We start from the raw sequence: 17,556 nt of genomic DNA, 5'->3' as shown, positions 1-17,556 counted from the left end.
CCCAGACATAAAACAGAAGCAATATTGTAAAGACTTAAAAAGGCCATCCCTCTGTGCTACCAAATTTCTCACATCCCAGGGGGCCCAGGAGCTGCTTGAGCTTTGTGAGTCAAGGCCTTCACCTGCCTGTGTCCTCCAGGAAAGCTGCCTTCACGGCCCTATCCTCAGGCCTCTGAGGGGCTCTTAGCTTGGCTTCCCTCCTCGGTCTCCCCAGCCAGGCAGTCTGTTCTCTGCACTGGGCCTGCCCCACAGCTCCCACCTTCCCTGGCGCACACCCAGTGCTCTAGTTTGCTGAGTAGCAACCAGGCCTCACCTTGGCCACCAGCCCCCAAAGCCCTTTGGTCTGAGGGTGGCCGGCCCTAAGGCGGAGGTGACACTGGGACCACACTTTGCCCCCCAGGAGTCCCCATCCCCACCCTGAACCTGTCAGTCCTCTGCCTCTCCTCCTCCTCCTCCACTCCGAACCTCTCCCATGTCTTCCTGTCAGATGACTGCCTAGAAACAAAAGCAATCTCTTATACCAACTTCTGATTGCTCCTGTTATTTAATTTCCCATACCCTAAACAACCAGAGTTTGTCTTGAGGCCAGTAATACCTCTAGCCCCACTACCGTGTCAGGCCAGGTACGAGGAAGCCAGCTCTGTTCCCCTTCCCGCATCTTCTGCAGCCTCCATCTTGCCATGTTCCGCTCCTCAGGGCCTGACCTGAGTATGACGGTGACCTGGAGGGTTTTCCCAGACCTTGGGTGGAGGTGGCTGCCGTGGCTAATGCATGCTGGTCTCCCTGGTGGGGGCAGTGAGGTGCTGTTCCCCTCAGCCCACCTCTGTTGCTCCCTCGGAGTCTAGTCCTTGGCGGAGCTGGAAGGGAGGAAGCCCCCCGTGCTGTGGGGACCTCAGGCTAGGGCCTTTCTGCTCTGGCTCTGCTTCTCAGGGCTGAGCGCTGACTCTGGAAGGCTGGGAGCAGGTTGGGGCAGGAGGAGAGGTCTGGAATTTGGTTTCACTGGAGGAGCAACAGCAGGAAGGGGCACCTGGGGGTGGAGGAAAGGACAAAAACCGGGATCCAGGAATCACAAGGTACCCCAGCATGGCGCTCCCCACCCTCCTCCGCATCCACCTGGCCCTGGGGTCCCCACTTCTCCCAGGCTAAGGAGGAGTCACTGCCTGGTGCTCCAGTGGTGGAGGCAACCCCCCCACTCCCAGATCTCTTTCCCTGTCCCAACTCTTCTGGCCACGTGGGGCCCCGAGTTCTGTCTCTGTCCACCCACCCACTGCAGCATTTCTGAGGGTAAGTGGAACCCATTTAGAGGATTCTGCTTGACCACCCTGGGATCAGCCCCCATTAGTGGGTAAACTTTTGGGGCACAGTGATTGTACCGCCCAGGCTCTGTCAACACCCACTGGGAAATGTCTGCACAAAGCCTTGGCAGCTGGGAGGCAGACCCCACCCAGAGTAAACATCCCAGAGGGACTGACCCCTGTGCCTTACCGTGTCTGGCTGGACACGCCAAAGCAGGTCTTCCGCTTCCACACCTGAAATGGGAAGGCTGGGGTCAGGCCAAGCTTTCCAGCTGGAAGACCCTCAGCTCCCTTGGGTGGGCTCAGGAGGGAAACGAGCCCTCACCTTGACTCAGAGGGTCAAGGGTCCAGCATGTCTCTCAGGAAAACGCCCCTGGCCCAGACAGACACTCACCAGGACCAGTGCAATAAACAGGAGACCCAGGATGATGAGTGCCAGAGCATAGCAGGGGATGGAGGCGTCAGGCTGACCTGAGGATGCAGAACAAAGCAGGGAGATGGCTGGGGCTGGTCACCATTCTTCGAGACCACAGACCCCTGAGAAGGCACAGCCAGGCCTGCAGAGAAGTCCCAAGTGAGGGGTCCTTGCCCAGAAATGCTACAAGAACAGAGCTCTGAAGGTGGGGCCACCTTGGAGGGCTCCCAGGAAGAGAAGGCTGGGCTTGGACCCTACAGATCTGCAGCAGGAAGAAGGGAGGGGAGGAGGGGCAGCAGGCTGCAGAGTCAGGGCAACCAGGGGCAGCAAGGCAACAGGCCTGAGGCAGGAGGCAGATGGATAGAAGATAGAGAGGGAGGCACTGACCGAGGCCTGGGATGACCATCTTCACAGAGAGGCCCTCCGTTTCCCGCAGGGCTCGCAGACCCCGGAGCACGCAGTCCTGCACGATGGCTCGGGCCGGCGCAGGCCTGAAGAAGGTGGTGGCCACCCTGGCGGTCAATGGGTCAGGCCTGGCCAGAGGATCACCACCTGTGTCAGGAGGCTAGAGAACCTAGGGGCCTCACTCAGGAAGGCCGTTTCTCTGAGCCCCTGACCCCACCCACAGAGGCCAGCCCTGGGCCCCTGGTCACCCAGAGCCATCAAGGACTTACTGGAACTTCTCCACCACCACTTGGCTGAAGGGCCGCAGAGGCCTGAGGATGGTGGTCAGCTGGGGAGCAGAGAAGGTGAAGAGGGTCATGGCCTTACTGCAGCCTTGTTGGGGCCCCTCCCTGAGGCCTCCAGCCTCCTGCTCTTCCCTCCCCCTCCCCACTTCACCCATCTCGTCAGTTGCCCCCGAAGTTTCCGGGAGTCAGGGCTGGTTTTGTCCTTCAAGGCCTCGGTGAAGTGTTGGTCCAGGATCTGCAGCCACACTTCACAAAGCACCAGCTCTGCTTTCTCCCCTAGATGGGCGAGGAGGTGGGCATCAGCCCGCACCCCTCTCCTGGGAGCCCTGGGCTGCACACCCCACCTCTACACTCTCAGCCAGCAATCAGCCAAATCCAGTCTGAGGCTCAGTTCAGCCCTGCTGCCTTAGCCCATGAGCTAAAAATACTTTTACATTTTTCAGATAGTTGAAAAACATCCTGTGGCACAATTACATGACATTCAAGTCTCCGTATCTGTCTAGTCGTACTGGCGCACAGCCATGCCCATCTGTCTATGTGATGTCTGTGGCTGCCTTCTCCCTATAAGGGAGCAGTCGAGTAGTTATGACAGACACGATGGCCCACAGAGCCTCTCTCTCCAGCTCCCCATCTAAGGTCCCACATCTGATTCTCTGTGGCCCCAGGACAAGAGTATGTGTGACTGAGATGAAATTCTGTCCATTCTCCAAAGGAGGAACACTGAGACCCGAGAGATTAAGAGGCTGCCGGCCAAGGACACCCAGGGATCCCAGCCCTGACTCACTGTTGGCCCTGACTCACCATTGGCCATGATGCTGGATTTCTGGACAGCAGGATCCATTATGTTCTGGGCCAGGAAATTGGCCAAGCCAGGGAGGTGGGTACCTATGGGGGTCTGAAACTTGTATTCGATGTAAACGCCCACCCACTGGTCCGCGTTACTAGGGCAAGTACGAGGAGGGAGTGCAAGGGTTACAGGCTTGGCCAGCACGTGTTTCTAGAAGCAGGCATCCAGCCTCCCACCCCAGCACATCCTCAGGCTTAGGGCTCCCTGCCTCCTAAGGCAGAGCTTTACAGGGCCAGTTGGGGCTACCCAGGACAAAGCCCTCCCCTGGTGGCCCCTGAGCCCACAGCTCCCATGGCCTGGCTCACAGCCCCCTCTGCCCCAGGGCGGCCCCCAGGAGAGGAGGAAGGTAGGCTGGGCTGCAGGGGGAGAGCCCCACCCACCTGAAGAGGAGCAGGGGGCCCTCCTGGGGATGCGCTGAATAGAATTCTGCCACCACAGCTGTGACCTGTGGGGAGTCTTGGAAGTCAGAGTGGGCCTGGAGCTCTCTCCCGAGACTCAGCATGGGGTGGGGAGGGGCAGGACTGGGGTGAGGTGACTGAGCAGCTCCTTAAACCTTGCATTCTGGGTGCCTCCCTCACTCACACTAGTGCTGGCCCTGGGTAGGGGTGTCTGGTTACAGAGCCTGACCATAACCCCCTGAGATGACCTGTTGCCTGCCCCAGACAACCTCCCCAGTGCCAGGCAGAATGTCATCCCTCAAACTGGGGCCCAGTGGGTAGGGCTGTGTGCCCTTCATGCCTGCCTCCTCCCATAGGGCCATGGCTGGGGCTGCCCCACCCCTCACCCCCAAGCCACAGAGGCCTGCAGTCAAGGAAGGCAAAGTGAGTCCCAGACCTTGGAGGACAGGCCAGAGGCCACCTCACCTGTGGGAGGATCTTCTTTTCCAGTAGGACAAAGGGGGCAGAGCCGGGCAGGAGGAGCAGGGGATGGAAGGGCTCCATGGCTGTGAGATGGACGCTGAGGGTCTCCAGGGCCAGGTCAGTCAGGTTGGACCCTGAGAGCCATGGCTAGGAGTTCAGGAGGCCCTGGGAGCCTCCTGACCCACCACCCCCTGCCTCATGGTTGGGAAAGGGGGTACACCTAAGGAGCACCCCCATCTGTCCATGGGCACCAAGGAGGGGTGGGGGAAGAGGGGTGGGCAGAGACTCACCATCCGAGGCGAGGCTGCTCTCATCCAAGGACAGGTTCCCCAGCATCTGCCCTGCGGCCTTCACTGAGTGGTGCAGGGTCCAGAGGACTTCACGGGCAGAGGGGCCCGGGATGTGGCCCCCAAACACAAGGGAGGCATTCACAGCTGCGGAGTTGGGCCTGTGGACAGACTCCTCCTTACCAGGGGTCCAGGCGGGACAGGGAGACCCCTGGGGGACGGATGAAGACCCGGCTGGTGCACAGGACCAGGGTCCTGAGGAAGGAGGGAGCTGTGGACCGGGTTGCTGTGTGACATCACCCCTCTGGGCCTCAGCTGAGCTCCTGGCTAAAGTAGGGATAATGATTCCTTTCAGCAGGGCTGCGTGGGGACTAATGGTGCAGCCAGGAGAGCACACAGCAGGTGCTTGGGAAAGCCAGTCCCCTTGAACAGCCCAACAAACTGGCTCTGATGGGAACACTGGGAATCCCGCCCAGGGAAAGAGCCGCTGTGAGCAAGCAGGAAGTCAGCCTGAGTCAGGCTGAGAAAAACATCTTCGGTGGTATCACAAGGAGCAGGGGGTCGGGAGAGAGGGAGGTGACAGGCCTGAGGAATCTCTGTAAGCCTGTGGGAGGTGGGCCATGTGGCCACATCCCAAGGAAGCAGCCTGGCCTGAGCACGGGGTTGAAGGAGTTTGTGGGGAAAGATCTGAAAACAAGCAGCCTCAGGACCCAGACTTCCTTCATCCTTCCCCAGAGTACCCGTTTTGTGCTGTGCCCTCCTGGGTTTGGGAAGACAAAGCCTCTGTTCAGACCCAGGGCAGGGAATCCAGAGACTGATTTCAGTTCACAGGGGAAACTTTCTAACCAACTTGGGTCAAGGAAAGATAGTGGTGGTGAACTTCCCGTCACTAAGTATAACCAAGCTTCCATCCAGGTCCACACTGAGCTCACAACTCATATGGGGCTTGATGATTTGGACTTTCTCAACCTTTTCTATAAGATTTCAGGACTGGCATCTGCTGACCAAATCTGGCTTTAGGACTCCCACAGCATCCTCAGAGGCTCAGAACCAGAGAGCCCCACCCCCCCACCCCAGAGAATTTGCACCTGCTTACATGTCATTTAATTTCCCATGTGGTGCTAGTGGTAAAGAACCCACCTGCCAATGCAGGTAGATGTAAGAGACGTGGGTTCAGTCTCTGGGTTGCGAAGATCCCCTGGAGGAGGGCATGGCAACCCACTCCAGTATTGTTGCCTGGAGAGTCCCATGGACAGAGGAGCCTGGTGAGTTACAGTCCACAGGGTTCCACAGAGCCAGACATGACGGAAGTGACTTAGCACACAGGCATGTCATTTAAGGGCTCTTGGCCCAGGGAAGTCCTCTGCCTTATCTACCAGATTCAGGCAAAACCTGGCACCCCTGCCACAATCCTGCAGCTGGAATTGGAGCTCAGAGCAGGCAAGAGGTCCCCTAAGTTTACACAGCCAGAGGTGCAGCCAGATGTGGGCCTCCTGCCTGCCCACTGAGGGCTTTTCTGGCCCTCAAGGCGCTGTGGTGGGGCAGGGCAGGGCAGGGCAGCCTGGCCGGGTACACATGTGGCCTGAGAAGGTGCAGACCGCCTGGCAGACGGGTGGCGGACCCTGAGAGACTCACTCACCTGAATTGCAGGACGCCGATGCCTTCAAAGCTGGAGAAGGCCTCATGATACAGGGACTGGAGCTAGGGGCAGACAGAGCCAGGTGAGGGCCCTCACGGCGCCCCCTTCTCCACAGCGCCAGCTCCCCCTCATTATCTCTGGTCCGGGCCCTGCAGTGGCCTCACTGTCCACCTGGATAGCCCGGGGCCACCCAAGACTTCCCCGCATGGCTACCAGAGACCACTTGCCCACCACCCTTTACTGAGAACCGCAGGGTACCCTCAGCTATCCAGCAAACACACAGCCTTCCCAGGCCTTTCCTTCACTGCAGTTTTACTGAAAATGGCTCTCCAATCCGATTAGCCTGTATGCCCGCAGCCACCACCCTGCAGGCGGCAGCCCCTCCTAATTCCCCCCCGCCCAGCCCGGGCCTCAAGTCTTCTCCAGACAGCCTCTCACCTGTGACCCTGGACCTCAGCCTCTACCCACCTTTCCACCCCAAGGTCCTCACACATCCGTTTCCTCTGTCTAGGAAACGTTTGCTCATTTCATCTGGCTTAGCCTTCTGTCCATCCCAGTTAAAATTCTCCTTCCTCAGAAAGGTGTTCTCTGGGCACCCCCCTGACCCCAGCTATCTAATCCAGTCTTCTGCTTATCCTGTTAGAGTTCCCCACACTCCGTCTCTGCAAGAGTCTCTGCCTGGCTCCGCTTCCTGCTGGAGCCTCTCACAGGACAGGGTCAGCTTTCTACCTCTTGGGCTCCCACTGTGCACCCCACATGTTCCTCCCCACACTGACGAGAAGCCCAGGGCGGGTTTCACTCACTCCATGCTTCCAGAGCCCCCATGGGCACCCCACCCTGGGCCCAGCTGCCCGCATGGAGCTGTGGTTCACAGGGAGAGGCAAGCTGGGATGGGACAGTGTGGGGAAGGGAGCCAACAGAGGGAGAGATGCCAGCTCCGTGGGGCCAGGGTCTGAGTTGTGGGGGGAGGCCCCTCCAAGGGCCAGGGTAGTGGAGGAATAGCAGGAGCCAAAACAGAATAGAGACAGGCCTGTGTGCTCAGAGGCTAGCGAGGTTGGGTGGGCTGGGGTCAGCACTCCTGAGATGAAGGAAGAAGCCCACACCTGATGTCGGATGTTGTCACGCAGCAGCTGGTACTCTGGAGAGGAAGGGTTCCCAAGTGCCACCACTAAGGCTTCATTGGTGATCCTAAAGGTCACAAAGTGAGTCACACGGCTGGGTCGTGGGGAGGAGGATCTCGAGTCCTGCAATGAGACAGTCTGGCGGGGATGAGACAGGGAAGGCGACTGGGGGGAGGCCACAGCTCCTGGGACTCTGGGACAGCCAGCAGGAAGGCCAAGGGCACATCTGAGGGAGAGGGTGGCCAAGGAGGCTGGGCTAGCAGGGACCAATGGCCTAGGCTGGACTGTCCACTGAAGAGCAGCCATCCCTGTAACCGCCGGAGGTGGCTGGGCAGGTGGAAAGCTGGAAACATTGACGAGACGGCCTGCGGTTGTGTGGGGGAGCACAGATGCAGAAGTGTCCTGGGAGGTTCTGGCTCTGGCGGTGAAGGGGGAACCTGGGCCCACGATGGGGGACAGTGATGCCAATGTGGGTGACGGAGATGTAAGTGGGTATGATGGTGGCGGTAATGCTGATGACAACTGTGAAGAGGGTACTGTTGAGAGCAACGGCGACACTGAAGGACCCAGGCCCAGACTGGACTCCAGACCATTTCTAGGGGAGCCCGAGACCACCGTGAGGGCTGCAGAAGCCGTGTCCAGCACTGACCGCACTGTTGCTACAGGAGGAAGCAGCTCTGTCGCAGCCAACATGTGACTGATCGATGCAAACGCAAGTGGGCCCTGGGGTGCTGAGGACACGGCCTTCTCTGGGGCCCTTGGAGCCAACGTCAGAAGTGGGGCGTTCCCTGGCCTGAAGTTGCTGGGCCCTGATGCAGATGGTGTCCAGACCTTGGGGTTGAAGAGGTGCCTGCTCACAGGCTGGGACTGCGGTTGGGGAGAAGCCTGCAGTGGTGATGTGGCAGCGCTCTCTGGAGACCCAGGGACCAAGATCTCCTCTCCATCTCCAGGTGCAGCCACATGGGACACTGGCTGGGACTTGGGGGCGCCGTAGGCTGCAGGCTCAGCTACTGCGGATAGAGCTGCTCTGTGTGTGGCGCCTCCTGGGGTGCCAGAGGGTCCCAAAGGGGCAGTCTGGTTCGGGAGGAGCTGCGAGTCCAGGAGGAAGCCTAGGAGACCTTGCTGGTCCCCGGGGGCCTCTGGGAAAAGGCCTCTTGCCCTCCTGCTAGGAGCCTCCCCTGACCTCTCGACTGAGGGAGAGACCCCTGCAGGGACTGGCACCAAGTGGTTTAATGATGAGAGGAGTATCTTCTTGCTGCCACCTTGCAAAGCAGATGTGCCAGAGGTCCAGGGAGATGGGCCCAGGTCTTCGTGAGCAGGAGGAAGGGGCAGGGCAGGAGCCGAGACCACCAGGACAGCTGCAAACCAGGAGAGCCCTTTTCTATCAGCCGCTTGGTGGGCTGGGAACTGGCCCACAGTCTCAGGTGCCTGCTCTCCCTGCCACCTCCCTGCTTCAGGGGACCCGAGGAGACCCAAACCCTGGCCCTGGCTCTGCCCCGAACCACTGGTCTACCTCCAGAGACTTTTCCCCTCTCTGATCCAAGCCCACCAGAGACAAGGCAACCCTGCCCTGCCACCAGAAAGGGGGACTGTGAGGATAAGAGGGTATACCTCAAGGGTCCCACTCTTTTCTTCCACCCTGTAGCAGGACCCTGTCCCAAGGAAAGTCCTTTCTGGTGAGACCCAGGCTACTGGAGGGGGCTGACAAGTGCTGTTCAGCGTCCAGCAAGGGAACGAGGCAATCACCTCGTCACATTTCCAGAACCCAGGATGCTTGAGGGCTGAAAGGGGTGAGGGATGGGGAGGGCCCCATCTCTGAAAGCCATAATGCTGGGGCGCACTGAGCCCCATGGGGCCAGCCCAACGCCACGTTTCCCCAGTGAGTGACACTGAGTGCCCTTGGGGAGACCCAAGCCTGGGGGACTGAGGAGGGGATCCTTTGAGCTGACAAAGCCAGGCTGACATGAAGATAAGGAAGGTTAGCCCTGATGTGGGAGCCATGGGAGTCCCCGAAGTGAGCTGGCGGGGTCTGGGATGGGCCCCCCTGGGCCACACCCCCACTTACCAGCCAGGAGAATCCCAGCAGATGGAAGCCACTGCCCAGCCATGCTGAAGGCTCCTGCTCAGGCTGCCAAGCCCAGAACCAGATGGGAGGAGGCAGGTGGAAGATTCCCTCCAGATGTCCCTTCAGGAAAGAAGTGCGGCCCAGCCGTGAGCTCTGGTCAGCCGACGCCTCCAGCTATGCCCTGAGCTGCGTCTGCCTGGCCTCCTTCCACAGTCCTGCTCTGCAGCTCAGGCGCAAGTCCCTGTGTCCTCCAGCAAAGCCCTTCTCCCCTTGGGCGGCAGGCTCTGTTGAATGGGGACTTTGTGTGCCAGCCCCACAGCCTGAGAGGTTATAGGCTTGACAATCTATTGAAGAAGAGTGAAAAGTTCTGTCCGGTCTAGGGGTGGGGTGGTCTTCATGGAGGTGGTGAGGGTCTCAGTGATGGAGATGATCTGGGTAGGGGTAGGAGGGGTATTAGTGGTGCTGATGGTGGGGTGGGGGTGGCTGTGGCGACAGTGGCAGTCATGGCAGACTCGTGATGGTGGTGGAGGTAGTAACTGTGGTGGGAGCCCTGCAAGTGTCCATGTGGGATGGGACCTGGTGGAGGGCAGTGATGCCCGTTCCCTGCCCCAGCTCCCACCCCATCAGGCTAGGAGGGGAGTCTGGAGGAGAGCAGATCAGAGAATAGTCCCCATCATGCCCCCTACACTGGGCCCACGTGGAATCCTGGCCAGAGGCCTGGACTGGGGATGTTGAATGTGGAGGTGGGTGGGCTTTAGGTCAAGGGTTCTCCCCAGGTTCCCCTGCAGACCCGGCATTCTAGGCAGACCCAGAGCCTCCTATTGGTCCTTGCTGTGGTCAGTCCTGCTTTCCTCTCACCGCCTCCTTCCTCCCCTCGCCCCCGAAGACACAGGAGGAGAAGGAAGAGGGTGGCCCTAAGAAGCTTTGAGCTACTGAGGGCAGGAAGGGCAGGGGTCTGCTGCCTTCATGGGAGCCAGTTAGGCCTGGGGCCCAGACCATGCTCCACAACTCTCCCTACACCTGGCAGCCGTAGGAGGTTCTCAGCTCTTTCAAAGCCTCTCCTACCAGGCTCCTGGCTTGTATGTGACCTCCAGGAGGGTCCAAGACCTGTCCCAGGTCACTCAGGACAGGCAGGCCGCAGAAACCCCTCAAGGGAAGAGAATCCCTAGAACCCTTCAGAACAGGAAATCAGACCAGAAACTCCCGCCCTCCTTGCCTGCCTCTAGCCACCACCCAGCAACTCCTTCCTGAATGCACCCCTTCCCCTTTCTAAGGGAAAAATTCCCCCATGACCCAACATCACCCTAACACATATATCATCCCAGGATCAGGCAAACGCCCCAGCCCAGCCCTTTTCCTGCCGTTCAACCACAGCTCAACTGCTTTGTAAACCCAAGCTATTCTGTCCACATACCCAGAGACAGCCATCTGCACCCAGCCCCTTCTGCGTGAAGACGTTAAGGGTCCAGACCCCCCAGGCTCTGGGGTGGATGTCCTCCTAAGGGCAGGCTTTGTTCTTTGACGACAACTGCCTCCAGGCCTAGTTTCATTGCCCCCTTTCTCCCCCCTGCCCTTCCACAGGTCTAAATTCTGGCCCATGACCCCATCACCCACTCCGGCACCCCCATTCCATCTCCCTTGCCTGTGCACCCAGGATGCCCAGGTCTTACCTGGTGATGCCAGGAAGCCTCTGTCTCGGGAGATGTCAGTGTTCCACAAAGGAGATGGTGAACGCAGCAATCCCAAACTCTACCTAGATGGGCAGGGCCGCCCCTTTCCCAGGCACCCTCAGGACCAGGAAGGTTTGGTTTCTGATGGCTCTGGTCCAAGAGTAAAGGCCACTCACACCCCAGGCTAGGCTGGACTGGACTCTTTCAGCACTGAGACTGGCTTAACAGTGAGGTCAAAACGTGAGCTCCCAGGGACAGAAGAGGGGTGAGGGACAGAAACGTGCCTGAGGTCCACTCCACGTCACTGGGCAAGGCTATGGGCTTAGGCTCCAGAGGTGGGAGATGAGGACATGCTCTCTCTCTCCATCAAGCCCCTGCTGATCGAGACCAATCTCAGAGAAAGTTCAATCAAGAACTAGGGACTGGGGCTCAGGTCTATGTCTAGGATCAGGGTTTAGGATATGCATGGGAATGAGGCTCAATCTGTGTCCGCATCGGTGCTGGGACTTGCACTTGAGCTGAGCTAGACCTGGGCTGTCTCCACTCTTCCCCTGCACTTCAGTAGGAAGGCCATCCCAACACCTGAAATAACCTGTCTTCCTCCTTGAAATAAAATGAGCGGGAATCTTAACCCTAGATCAAGGATTTCAATAAAAACTTTTAGAAGATTCACAACCTCTGGGGCAGGATCCGGAGCCAAGTGTTGGGTAATATTCCTCTTCTCATGGGCCAGCTCAGGCCCCTCCATCAGGACCTCCCCTCCTCCCAGCTCCACAGCCCTGAGAGGACCACAGTCTAGCCCAGTTATATAGTCTGCTGTTCTGTGTAAGAGCTCTGCTCCCTCTCCATGCCCTGCTCCCTAACACAGCTGAGTAAAGAGGGGAGCCCTCTCTCTCTGTGATCACTGGGGCAGTGGCTTCCTGGGGCAGGAGGAGGGCTACACTGGCGGTCATCCCATGACCCTAGTCCAGCACCAAAAGAGAGGGTGTATGGAGACCCAAAGAGTCCTGGAGATCTATAAAGCAGTGAGTGAGAGGGGGATCCCAAGAGGAGAAACAGGACAGGTCCTCCCAGGACTGACCGGGCAGACATTTGCCTAGACACACCGGGAGTGGGGCCGGTGGATGCTCAGCTTTGCCTCTGTGCCTTCCGGAGGTAAGGCCTCTCTGGCTTCAAAGGTGGGTATGAAGCTGGTCCTCCCTTCCTGGCTGTCTCTTCCGGGCTCCCAATCCTCTAGTAGAGGAGTGGGGGTGGGGTGGGGTGGGGACCAGCTTATATGACTCATGTGCCCCTTGGCAGGTGCCTGCCCATCCAGACCTTAATCCCCCGTTACTTTGCTCCTTAGAGAAGGGCTGCTTTCATGGTTGAGGGCTCTGGCCACTTGACCAGGACAGAACAGGAGGCTCATGGGAGGAACAGGGAGAAGAGTAGGGGAAGGCAGGGCCCTCTGCATCCTCTGCTGAATTCTCAATTCTCCATGAGCCTCTGGCTCTCCTGCCTGGCTGACGTTCATCCTGGCCCACTCCCCAGACCAGCGGCAGCCCATGCTTCTCTCCACTCCCACCCCTGCCCATGGCTGCTGAGGTGGCCACGTGCTAGCTCTGGGAAGGGACAGGAGAAGCGGTGTGAGAGAAGTGGCACCTTCCACTCCATTGTGCTTCCAGGGACGGTGTTCTAGGCCGAGAGAACAGCCTTAGCAAAGCTCTACAGCTAACTCAGTTCATGCACAGGAGGAAGGGTAGACCCCTCCCCGCCGTCCAGACACTTTCCAGAGCCCCCACTTCCCCAGCTCCCTCTGGGGCCCAGCCCAGGCTCCCCCAGGGTCTCAGTTTACAGCTCTGCCCATCATCACATCACTCAGGTACCCAGGGTGTCAACCCACCCATTCCAAGCATGTTGACAGGGTCAGAATCACTCTGTGAGGCCCTGTCAGGAGCAAGTGACAAGCAGAAATCCCAGCTGAATCAGGTCAACTGACTGCCTTCCTGCCTCTGGCCTGCCTCTCCCCAGTCTCTGCCTCACCCGCTACCTGTCCTTCAGCCCCGGGCAATGACAGTGCCCAAGTAGGAAACCTGGCCCCAGACCTGCCCTTTATCTCCAAAGGTACATCCTCTAAGGAGGGTCAGGGGTCTGATACCTAATGCCATTTTTCCTGGGTTTTTCTACCCAGATTGGCCTCTCTCCTGCTGGAACCTCTGGCTGGATTCCCCCGCTTACCAAGTCAGGCTGTGTGTGGTGTTGAAAGTTGAATGAAAGGAAAATCATGGCTCTCATGCAGATGGAAAAATGAACATGTTAGAGATTGTGTTTAACTCAGTATTAATGAGGGAACCAGGCAGGCATTATGACCAGTTCAGGGGAGAATTCAAAGAAGCCTTAATTTATATGGAATAAAGAAATGTTTAAATAGATTTATAAATACTTGTAAAACTTTTTATTTGCTTGATTATAAACAATTATTTTGCATTGCTATCAGTCATCCTCAACATAAGATTGTAAAAAAAAGATTGTAAAAAAATTATATATATATATATATATAGTTTCAGAAGAATGGTTTTAATCAAAGCAACGCATAGTTTTCCACTGGAAACATCTAGTAATTTTTTTTATTCAAAATTTCCTTACAGTGGTCAGATTCTCTGAACTGTGCAGCAAAGGAAATGGGGCTTAGTAAGTACTGGAGATATCAGGGAAGGCTTCCTGGAGGAGAGGGACTGGACAGGATAGGAAAGGGGAGGGCACTAGCAGAGACCGCTAGTTGTCCCCGAATACTTCTCCTATTTTTCATTACTATCTCTTCTTCTTGTTCTTCTTTTTTCATACTGCATGGGATGTGGGGTCTTAGCTCCCCAACCAGGGATTGAACCTGCACCCCCTCATTGGAAGCACAGAGTCCTAACCACTGGACTGCCAGGGAAATTCCCAACTATCCCTTATTCTTAGCTGGGATGCAGTGGTCCGGAATAAAGACTACATATCCCAGCCTCACTTGCAGTAGGTGTGACCATGTGATCTGGTTCCGGCCAATAGGATAAGAGCACCATGATTTCAGTTCAGTCGCTCAGTCCAACTCTTTGCAACCCCATGGACTGCAGAGCACCATGAGGGATGTCCTCGACAGGAAAAAGTGTTACTCTTCGTCATTCTCCTTCTTGCCGACTGAAATGTGAAACTCAAGCTCTTGAACCATGAAGTAGAGACTGTAAATGTCAAATGGTGAAGCAAACAGGAAGGTCCTAGACATCCTTGTGAAGTCACCTGACCAGTTGTGGACTATCTACCTCCAAACTTGTTTGGGTATGAGAGGGAAATAGATGTCTATGTTATTCAAGCCACTGTTATTTGGGGCTTTCTATTTTTCACTGCCCTAGCCCTGACTTTACACCTGTATTGGGTAGAAACTATGCCTGGCCTTCCTTCTCTGACTTGGCAGCACCCGACTCAGCTGACATGAACAGAGCTCACTCAGTGGGAGCAGTGGGCAGTCTTTGGGGGCACACATCCCTTCCAGGCAACCCACACTTTTAGGCGCTCTTAGCCCTTTATGATTTTGCTTTCTTCATACTTCGCCATGTCTCCCCAACAAGCACCCTCCACTTGGGCTAAGTGGGAACACTCATTCTTTCCAGGTACATTTCCAACTCCATGCTTTTGCTCCTGACTCAAGGGGTAGGTACTATGAACCGCCGATTGAAGTGAAGTGAAAGTTGCTCAGTCGTGTCCGACTCTTTGTGATCCCATGGACTATAGAGTCCATGGCATTCTCTAGGCCAGAATATTGGAGTGGGTAGCCTTTCTCTTCTCCAGGTGATCTTCCAAACCCAGGGATTGAACCCAGGTCTCCCCCATTGCAGGCGGATTCTTTACCGGCCGAACCACAAGGGAATCCCATTAACCAAGGAAAAAATTGGAAAACCAGCACAATGTCTACCTTTAATAAAAACACTGGCTGCAGAGAAATAGAAATCTGCATGAAGGCATCAGAGAGTCAACTCAACAGTGAAGAATTCCTAGACCAAGATACAAGTACGAGATGAAAACGGTTCAGCATTTGGAGCTGCATTTCCCATGGGGGTGTTTGTCGATTCTAAAAAGGTGGCTGAGAAGCTGATCAGTACTTTGAAGAGCTTCTAGGTTACTATAGAGACAAAGGTTGAAGTCCAGGACCTGCCAAAGTTTGGGGTAGGGTGTGCGTATGTTCTTATAAACCTACAGACCATTGGTATGGAACTCTGGATGGCTATAGACGGCTGTATCTTGGGAGTAAGGGTGATCTGGAAGTAAGCCAAATCTCACATAAACTGCAGCCCAGTTTTCAGTCTCAATTCATAAAATTGGATTACAATTATCTTGAATTGCTCTTGAATTCAGGCCCTGGGATAGGAAAATGAAATTGTCTCTGGTGGAAGATAACATTATCTTAATCCTCAAAACATTTTACAAGCTACTGTTTTTAAAATGTTTGGCACACAGCTAAAGCAATGAGGCCCAGAAGGAGACAAGAAAACACAAACCAAGAATTAATGAAAGCAGCAGACAATAGAAAGCCCCTCAGAGGATGGCTGCAAAACTCTCAACTTCAAGCCTGACTGGGGCAAGGGCTATTCGTGAAAACTAGAGACTCTTGAGTTCTCAAATGAATTTGAAGAAGCCAAGCAAACCTCTGAGGCGGGTTTAAAACATAAGGCAAACATTCCTCAGCTCAAAGAAGGTTTACAGACCATGGAGGCTTGGTTGGCAGAGAAGAAATGCATGAACCCTTTCAATACACTCATTCTGTCCTGGGAGCTGGAGAGTGATCCCAGGACAAGGACACAGCTCACTAACCCTACCTACCAGGAACTAACAGAGCAACTATGAAACAAGCCATTGAACCTAGACACAAAACTTCAAAATCCCTGATCATGACTACTCTACTCTCAGCGTCCTCCTCAGAGTCAGTGTGGGCAGGATGCCTGAGGAGGAGGACGTTGTGACACCTGCACCATCACCTCCTCCCCAAAAGCAGACCAAGCCGGAGCCAAAGGAAGAAGATTTTTCCAGAGAAGAAGCAGGCACTGAAAGACAAAGAACCAGGGGATGATAACGAGAAAGGTTTTGACACAGCCTTGAAGCTCCATGACAGAGCCATGGGCCTGGACTCCACCAACATGGTTTATGTGACCAATCAAGCAGTCATGTTCTTTGCAAAGGGTGACTACGGTGAATGCCAGGAGCTTTGTGAGAAGACCACTGAAGTGGGCCAGAAGGACTATCAACAGATGGCCAGAGCTTATGCTCGAATTGGCAACTCTTATTTCGAAGAAGAAAAGTACAAGGACGCCGTCCATTTTTATAAGTCTCCAGCAGAGCACTGAATCCCAGGTGTGCTCCAAACATGTCAACCGAGCACTGAACTGAGCTCCCTCTGCTATCCAGCAGCTTCCCACTAGCTAGTTTACATATGGTAGGGGTATACATGTCAATACTACTCAGCTCGGTGCTCTGTGATAATCTAGACGGGTGGAATGGGGAGTGGGGTGGGAGGGAGGCTTGGGGGGAGGGGATACATGTAAACACATGGGTGATTCACAATGTTGTACAGCAGAAACTAACACAGCATTGTAAAGCAATTATACTCCAATTAAAAAAGAGTGCCAACAGAAAGAGAAAATCCTGAAGGAGCAAGAGCCTCCATACGCTCTGAGTTGGCTTCAGAGGAGAAGAACAAAGGCAATGAATGTTTTCAGGACAGGGACTCTCCCCACCCCAGGAAGCATTTAGACAGAATCCATCAAACAGAACCCAAACAATGCCAGATTGTACAGTGACTGTACAGTGTACAAATTGTACAGTGATCCAGCCCGCTATAGCAAACTCCTGTGGTTTTAGGTGGTACTCAAGAACTGTGAAGACTGTATTCAGCCAGAACCAACCTTCATCAAGGGTTTTCCATGGAAAGTAGTTGCCCTCGAAGTGATGAAAGACTACAGACAGGTCACAAATGTCCAACCAGAAGGCACCATACCTGGACTCCAATCATAAAGGAGGTGATATATGGTTACCAATGCTACGTGATGGCCCAGGACAACTGACATGACAGCCTGAAGGTGTGAGGTGAGGGGCCATGGCCGCCTGAAGGTGCAGCAGATGACAAGGGGCCCTGCCTCATCCTGGGACAGATGCAGAAGTGCCTCTAGGAATGTAAATTGGTGCAGCTACAATTTACAGTGGGAGACACTATGGAGGTTCCTCAAAAAACAAAACAAAAAAGAGTTGCCATATGACCCAGCAAGCCCACTCCTGGCCATATACCCTGAAAAAACTATAATTAGAAAAGATACATGCATAGGAATTCCCTGGTGGTCCAGTGGTTAGGACTCCATGCTTCCACTGCAGGGGCCACAGGTTTGATCTCTGGTCAGGGAACTACAACCTCACATGCCACACAGCATGTCCAAAAAAAAGAAAAAGGACAGACATACCCCTATGTTCATAAGCAGAACTGTTCCCAATAGCCAAGACATGGAAACAACCTAAATGTCCATCAGCAGATGAATGGATAGAGATGTGGTTTATGTGTGCGCATGCGCGCACGTGTGTGTGTGTGTGTGTGTATATTATATATATAATACATATAATGAAATTTTAATCAGTCATCAAAAAATGCCACTTACAGCAACATGGAT

General features: G+C 55.3%; 1 protein-coding gene and 1 pseudogene across 1 annotated transcript; one reads left to right on the top strand and one right to left on the bottom strand.

Moving 5' to 3' along the window:
- Positions 1–332: 332 nt before the first annotated feature.
- On the bottom strand, positions 333–2,473 carry LOC113879810 (taste receptor cell protein 1-like). The gene is made up of 5 exons (XM_027521621.1): positions 2,385–2,473; positions 2,098–2,243; positions 1,690–1,766; positions 1,486–1,529; positions 333–1,027 (listed from the first exon to the last, which is right to left on the bottom strand). The coding sequence occupies exons 1-5, from the start codon at positions 2,471–2,473 to the stop codon at positions 997–999; spliced, it is 387 nt and encodes a 128-aa protein (XP_027377422.1). The 3' UTR covers positions 333–996.
- A 5,128-nt stretch (positions 2,474–7,601) lies between these two features.
- LOC113879584 lies at positions 7,602–16,983 on the top strand (annotated as a pseudogene).
- Positions 16,984–17,556: the final 573 nt, after the last annotated feature.

This window comes from Bos indicus x Bos taurus, chromosome 21 (assembly GCF_003369695.1).
Source record: "Bos indicus x Bos taurus breed Angus x Brahman F1 hybrid chromosome 21, Bos_hybrid_MaternalHap_v2.0, whole genome shotgun sequence".
Classification (NCBI taxonomy): domain Eukaryota; kingdom Metazoa; phylum Chordata; class Mammalia; order Artiodactyla; family Bovidae; genus Bos; species Bos indicus x Bos taurus.
The sequence above is the reverse complement of the archived record's forward strand: the minus strand, read 5'-3'. Positions and strand labels throughout refer to the sequence as shown.

Excerpts from the sequence above, each read along its gene's own strand:
- LOC113879810 (XM_027521621.1), bottom strand. The coding sequence starts at position 2,473 with ATGACCCTCTTCACCTTCTCTGCTCCCCAGCTGACCACCATCCTCAGG. Across the intron at positions 2,244-2,384 it reads GTGGTGGTGGAGAAGTTCCA|GCCTGACCCATTGACCGCCA; the intron begins GTAAGTCCTTGA and ends TCCTCTGGCCAG. Across the intron at positions 1,767-2,097 it reads GATGGTCATCCCAGGCCTCG|GTCAGCCTGACGCCTCCATC; the intron begins GTCAGTGCCTCC and ends CTGCATCCTCAG.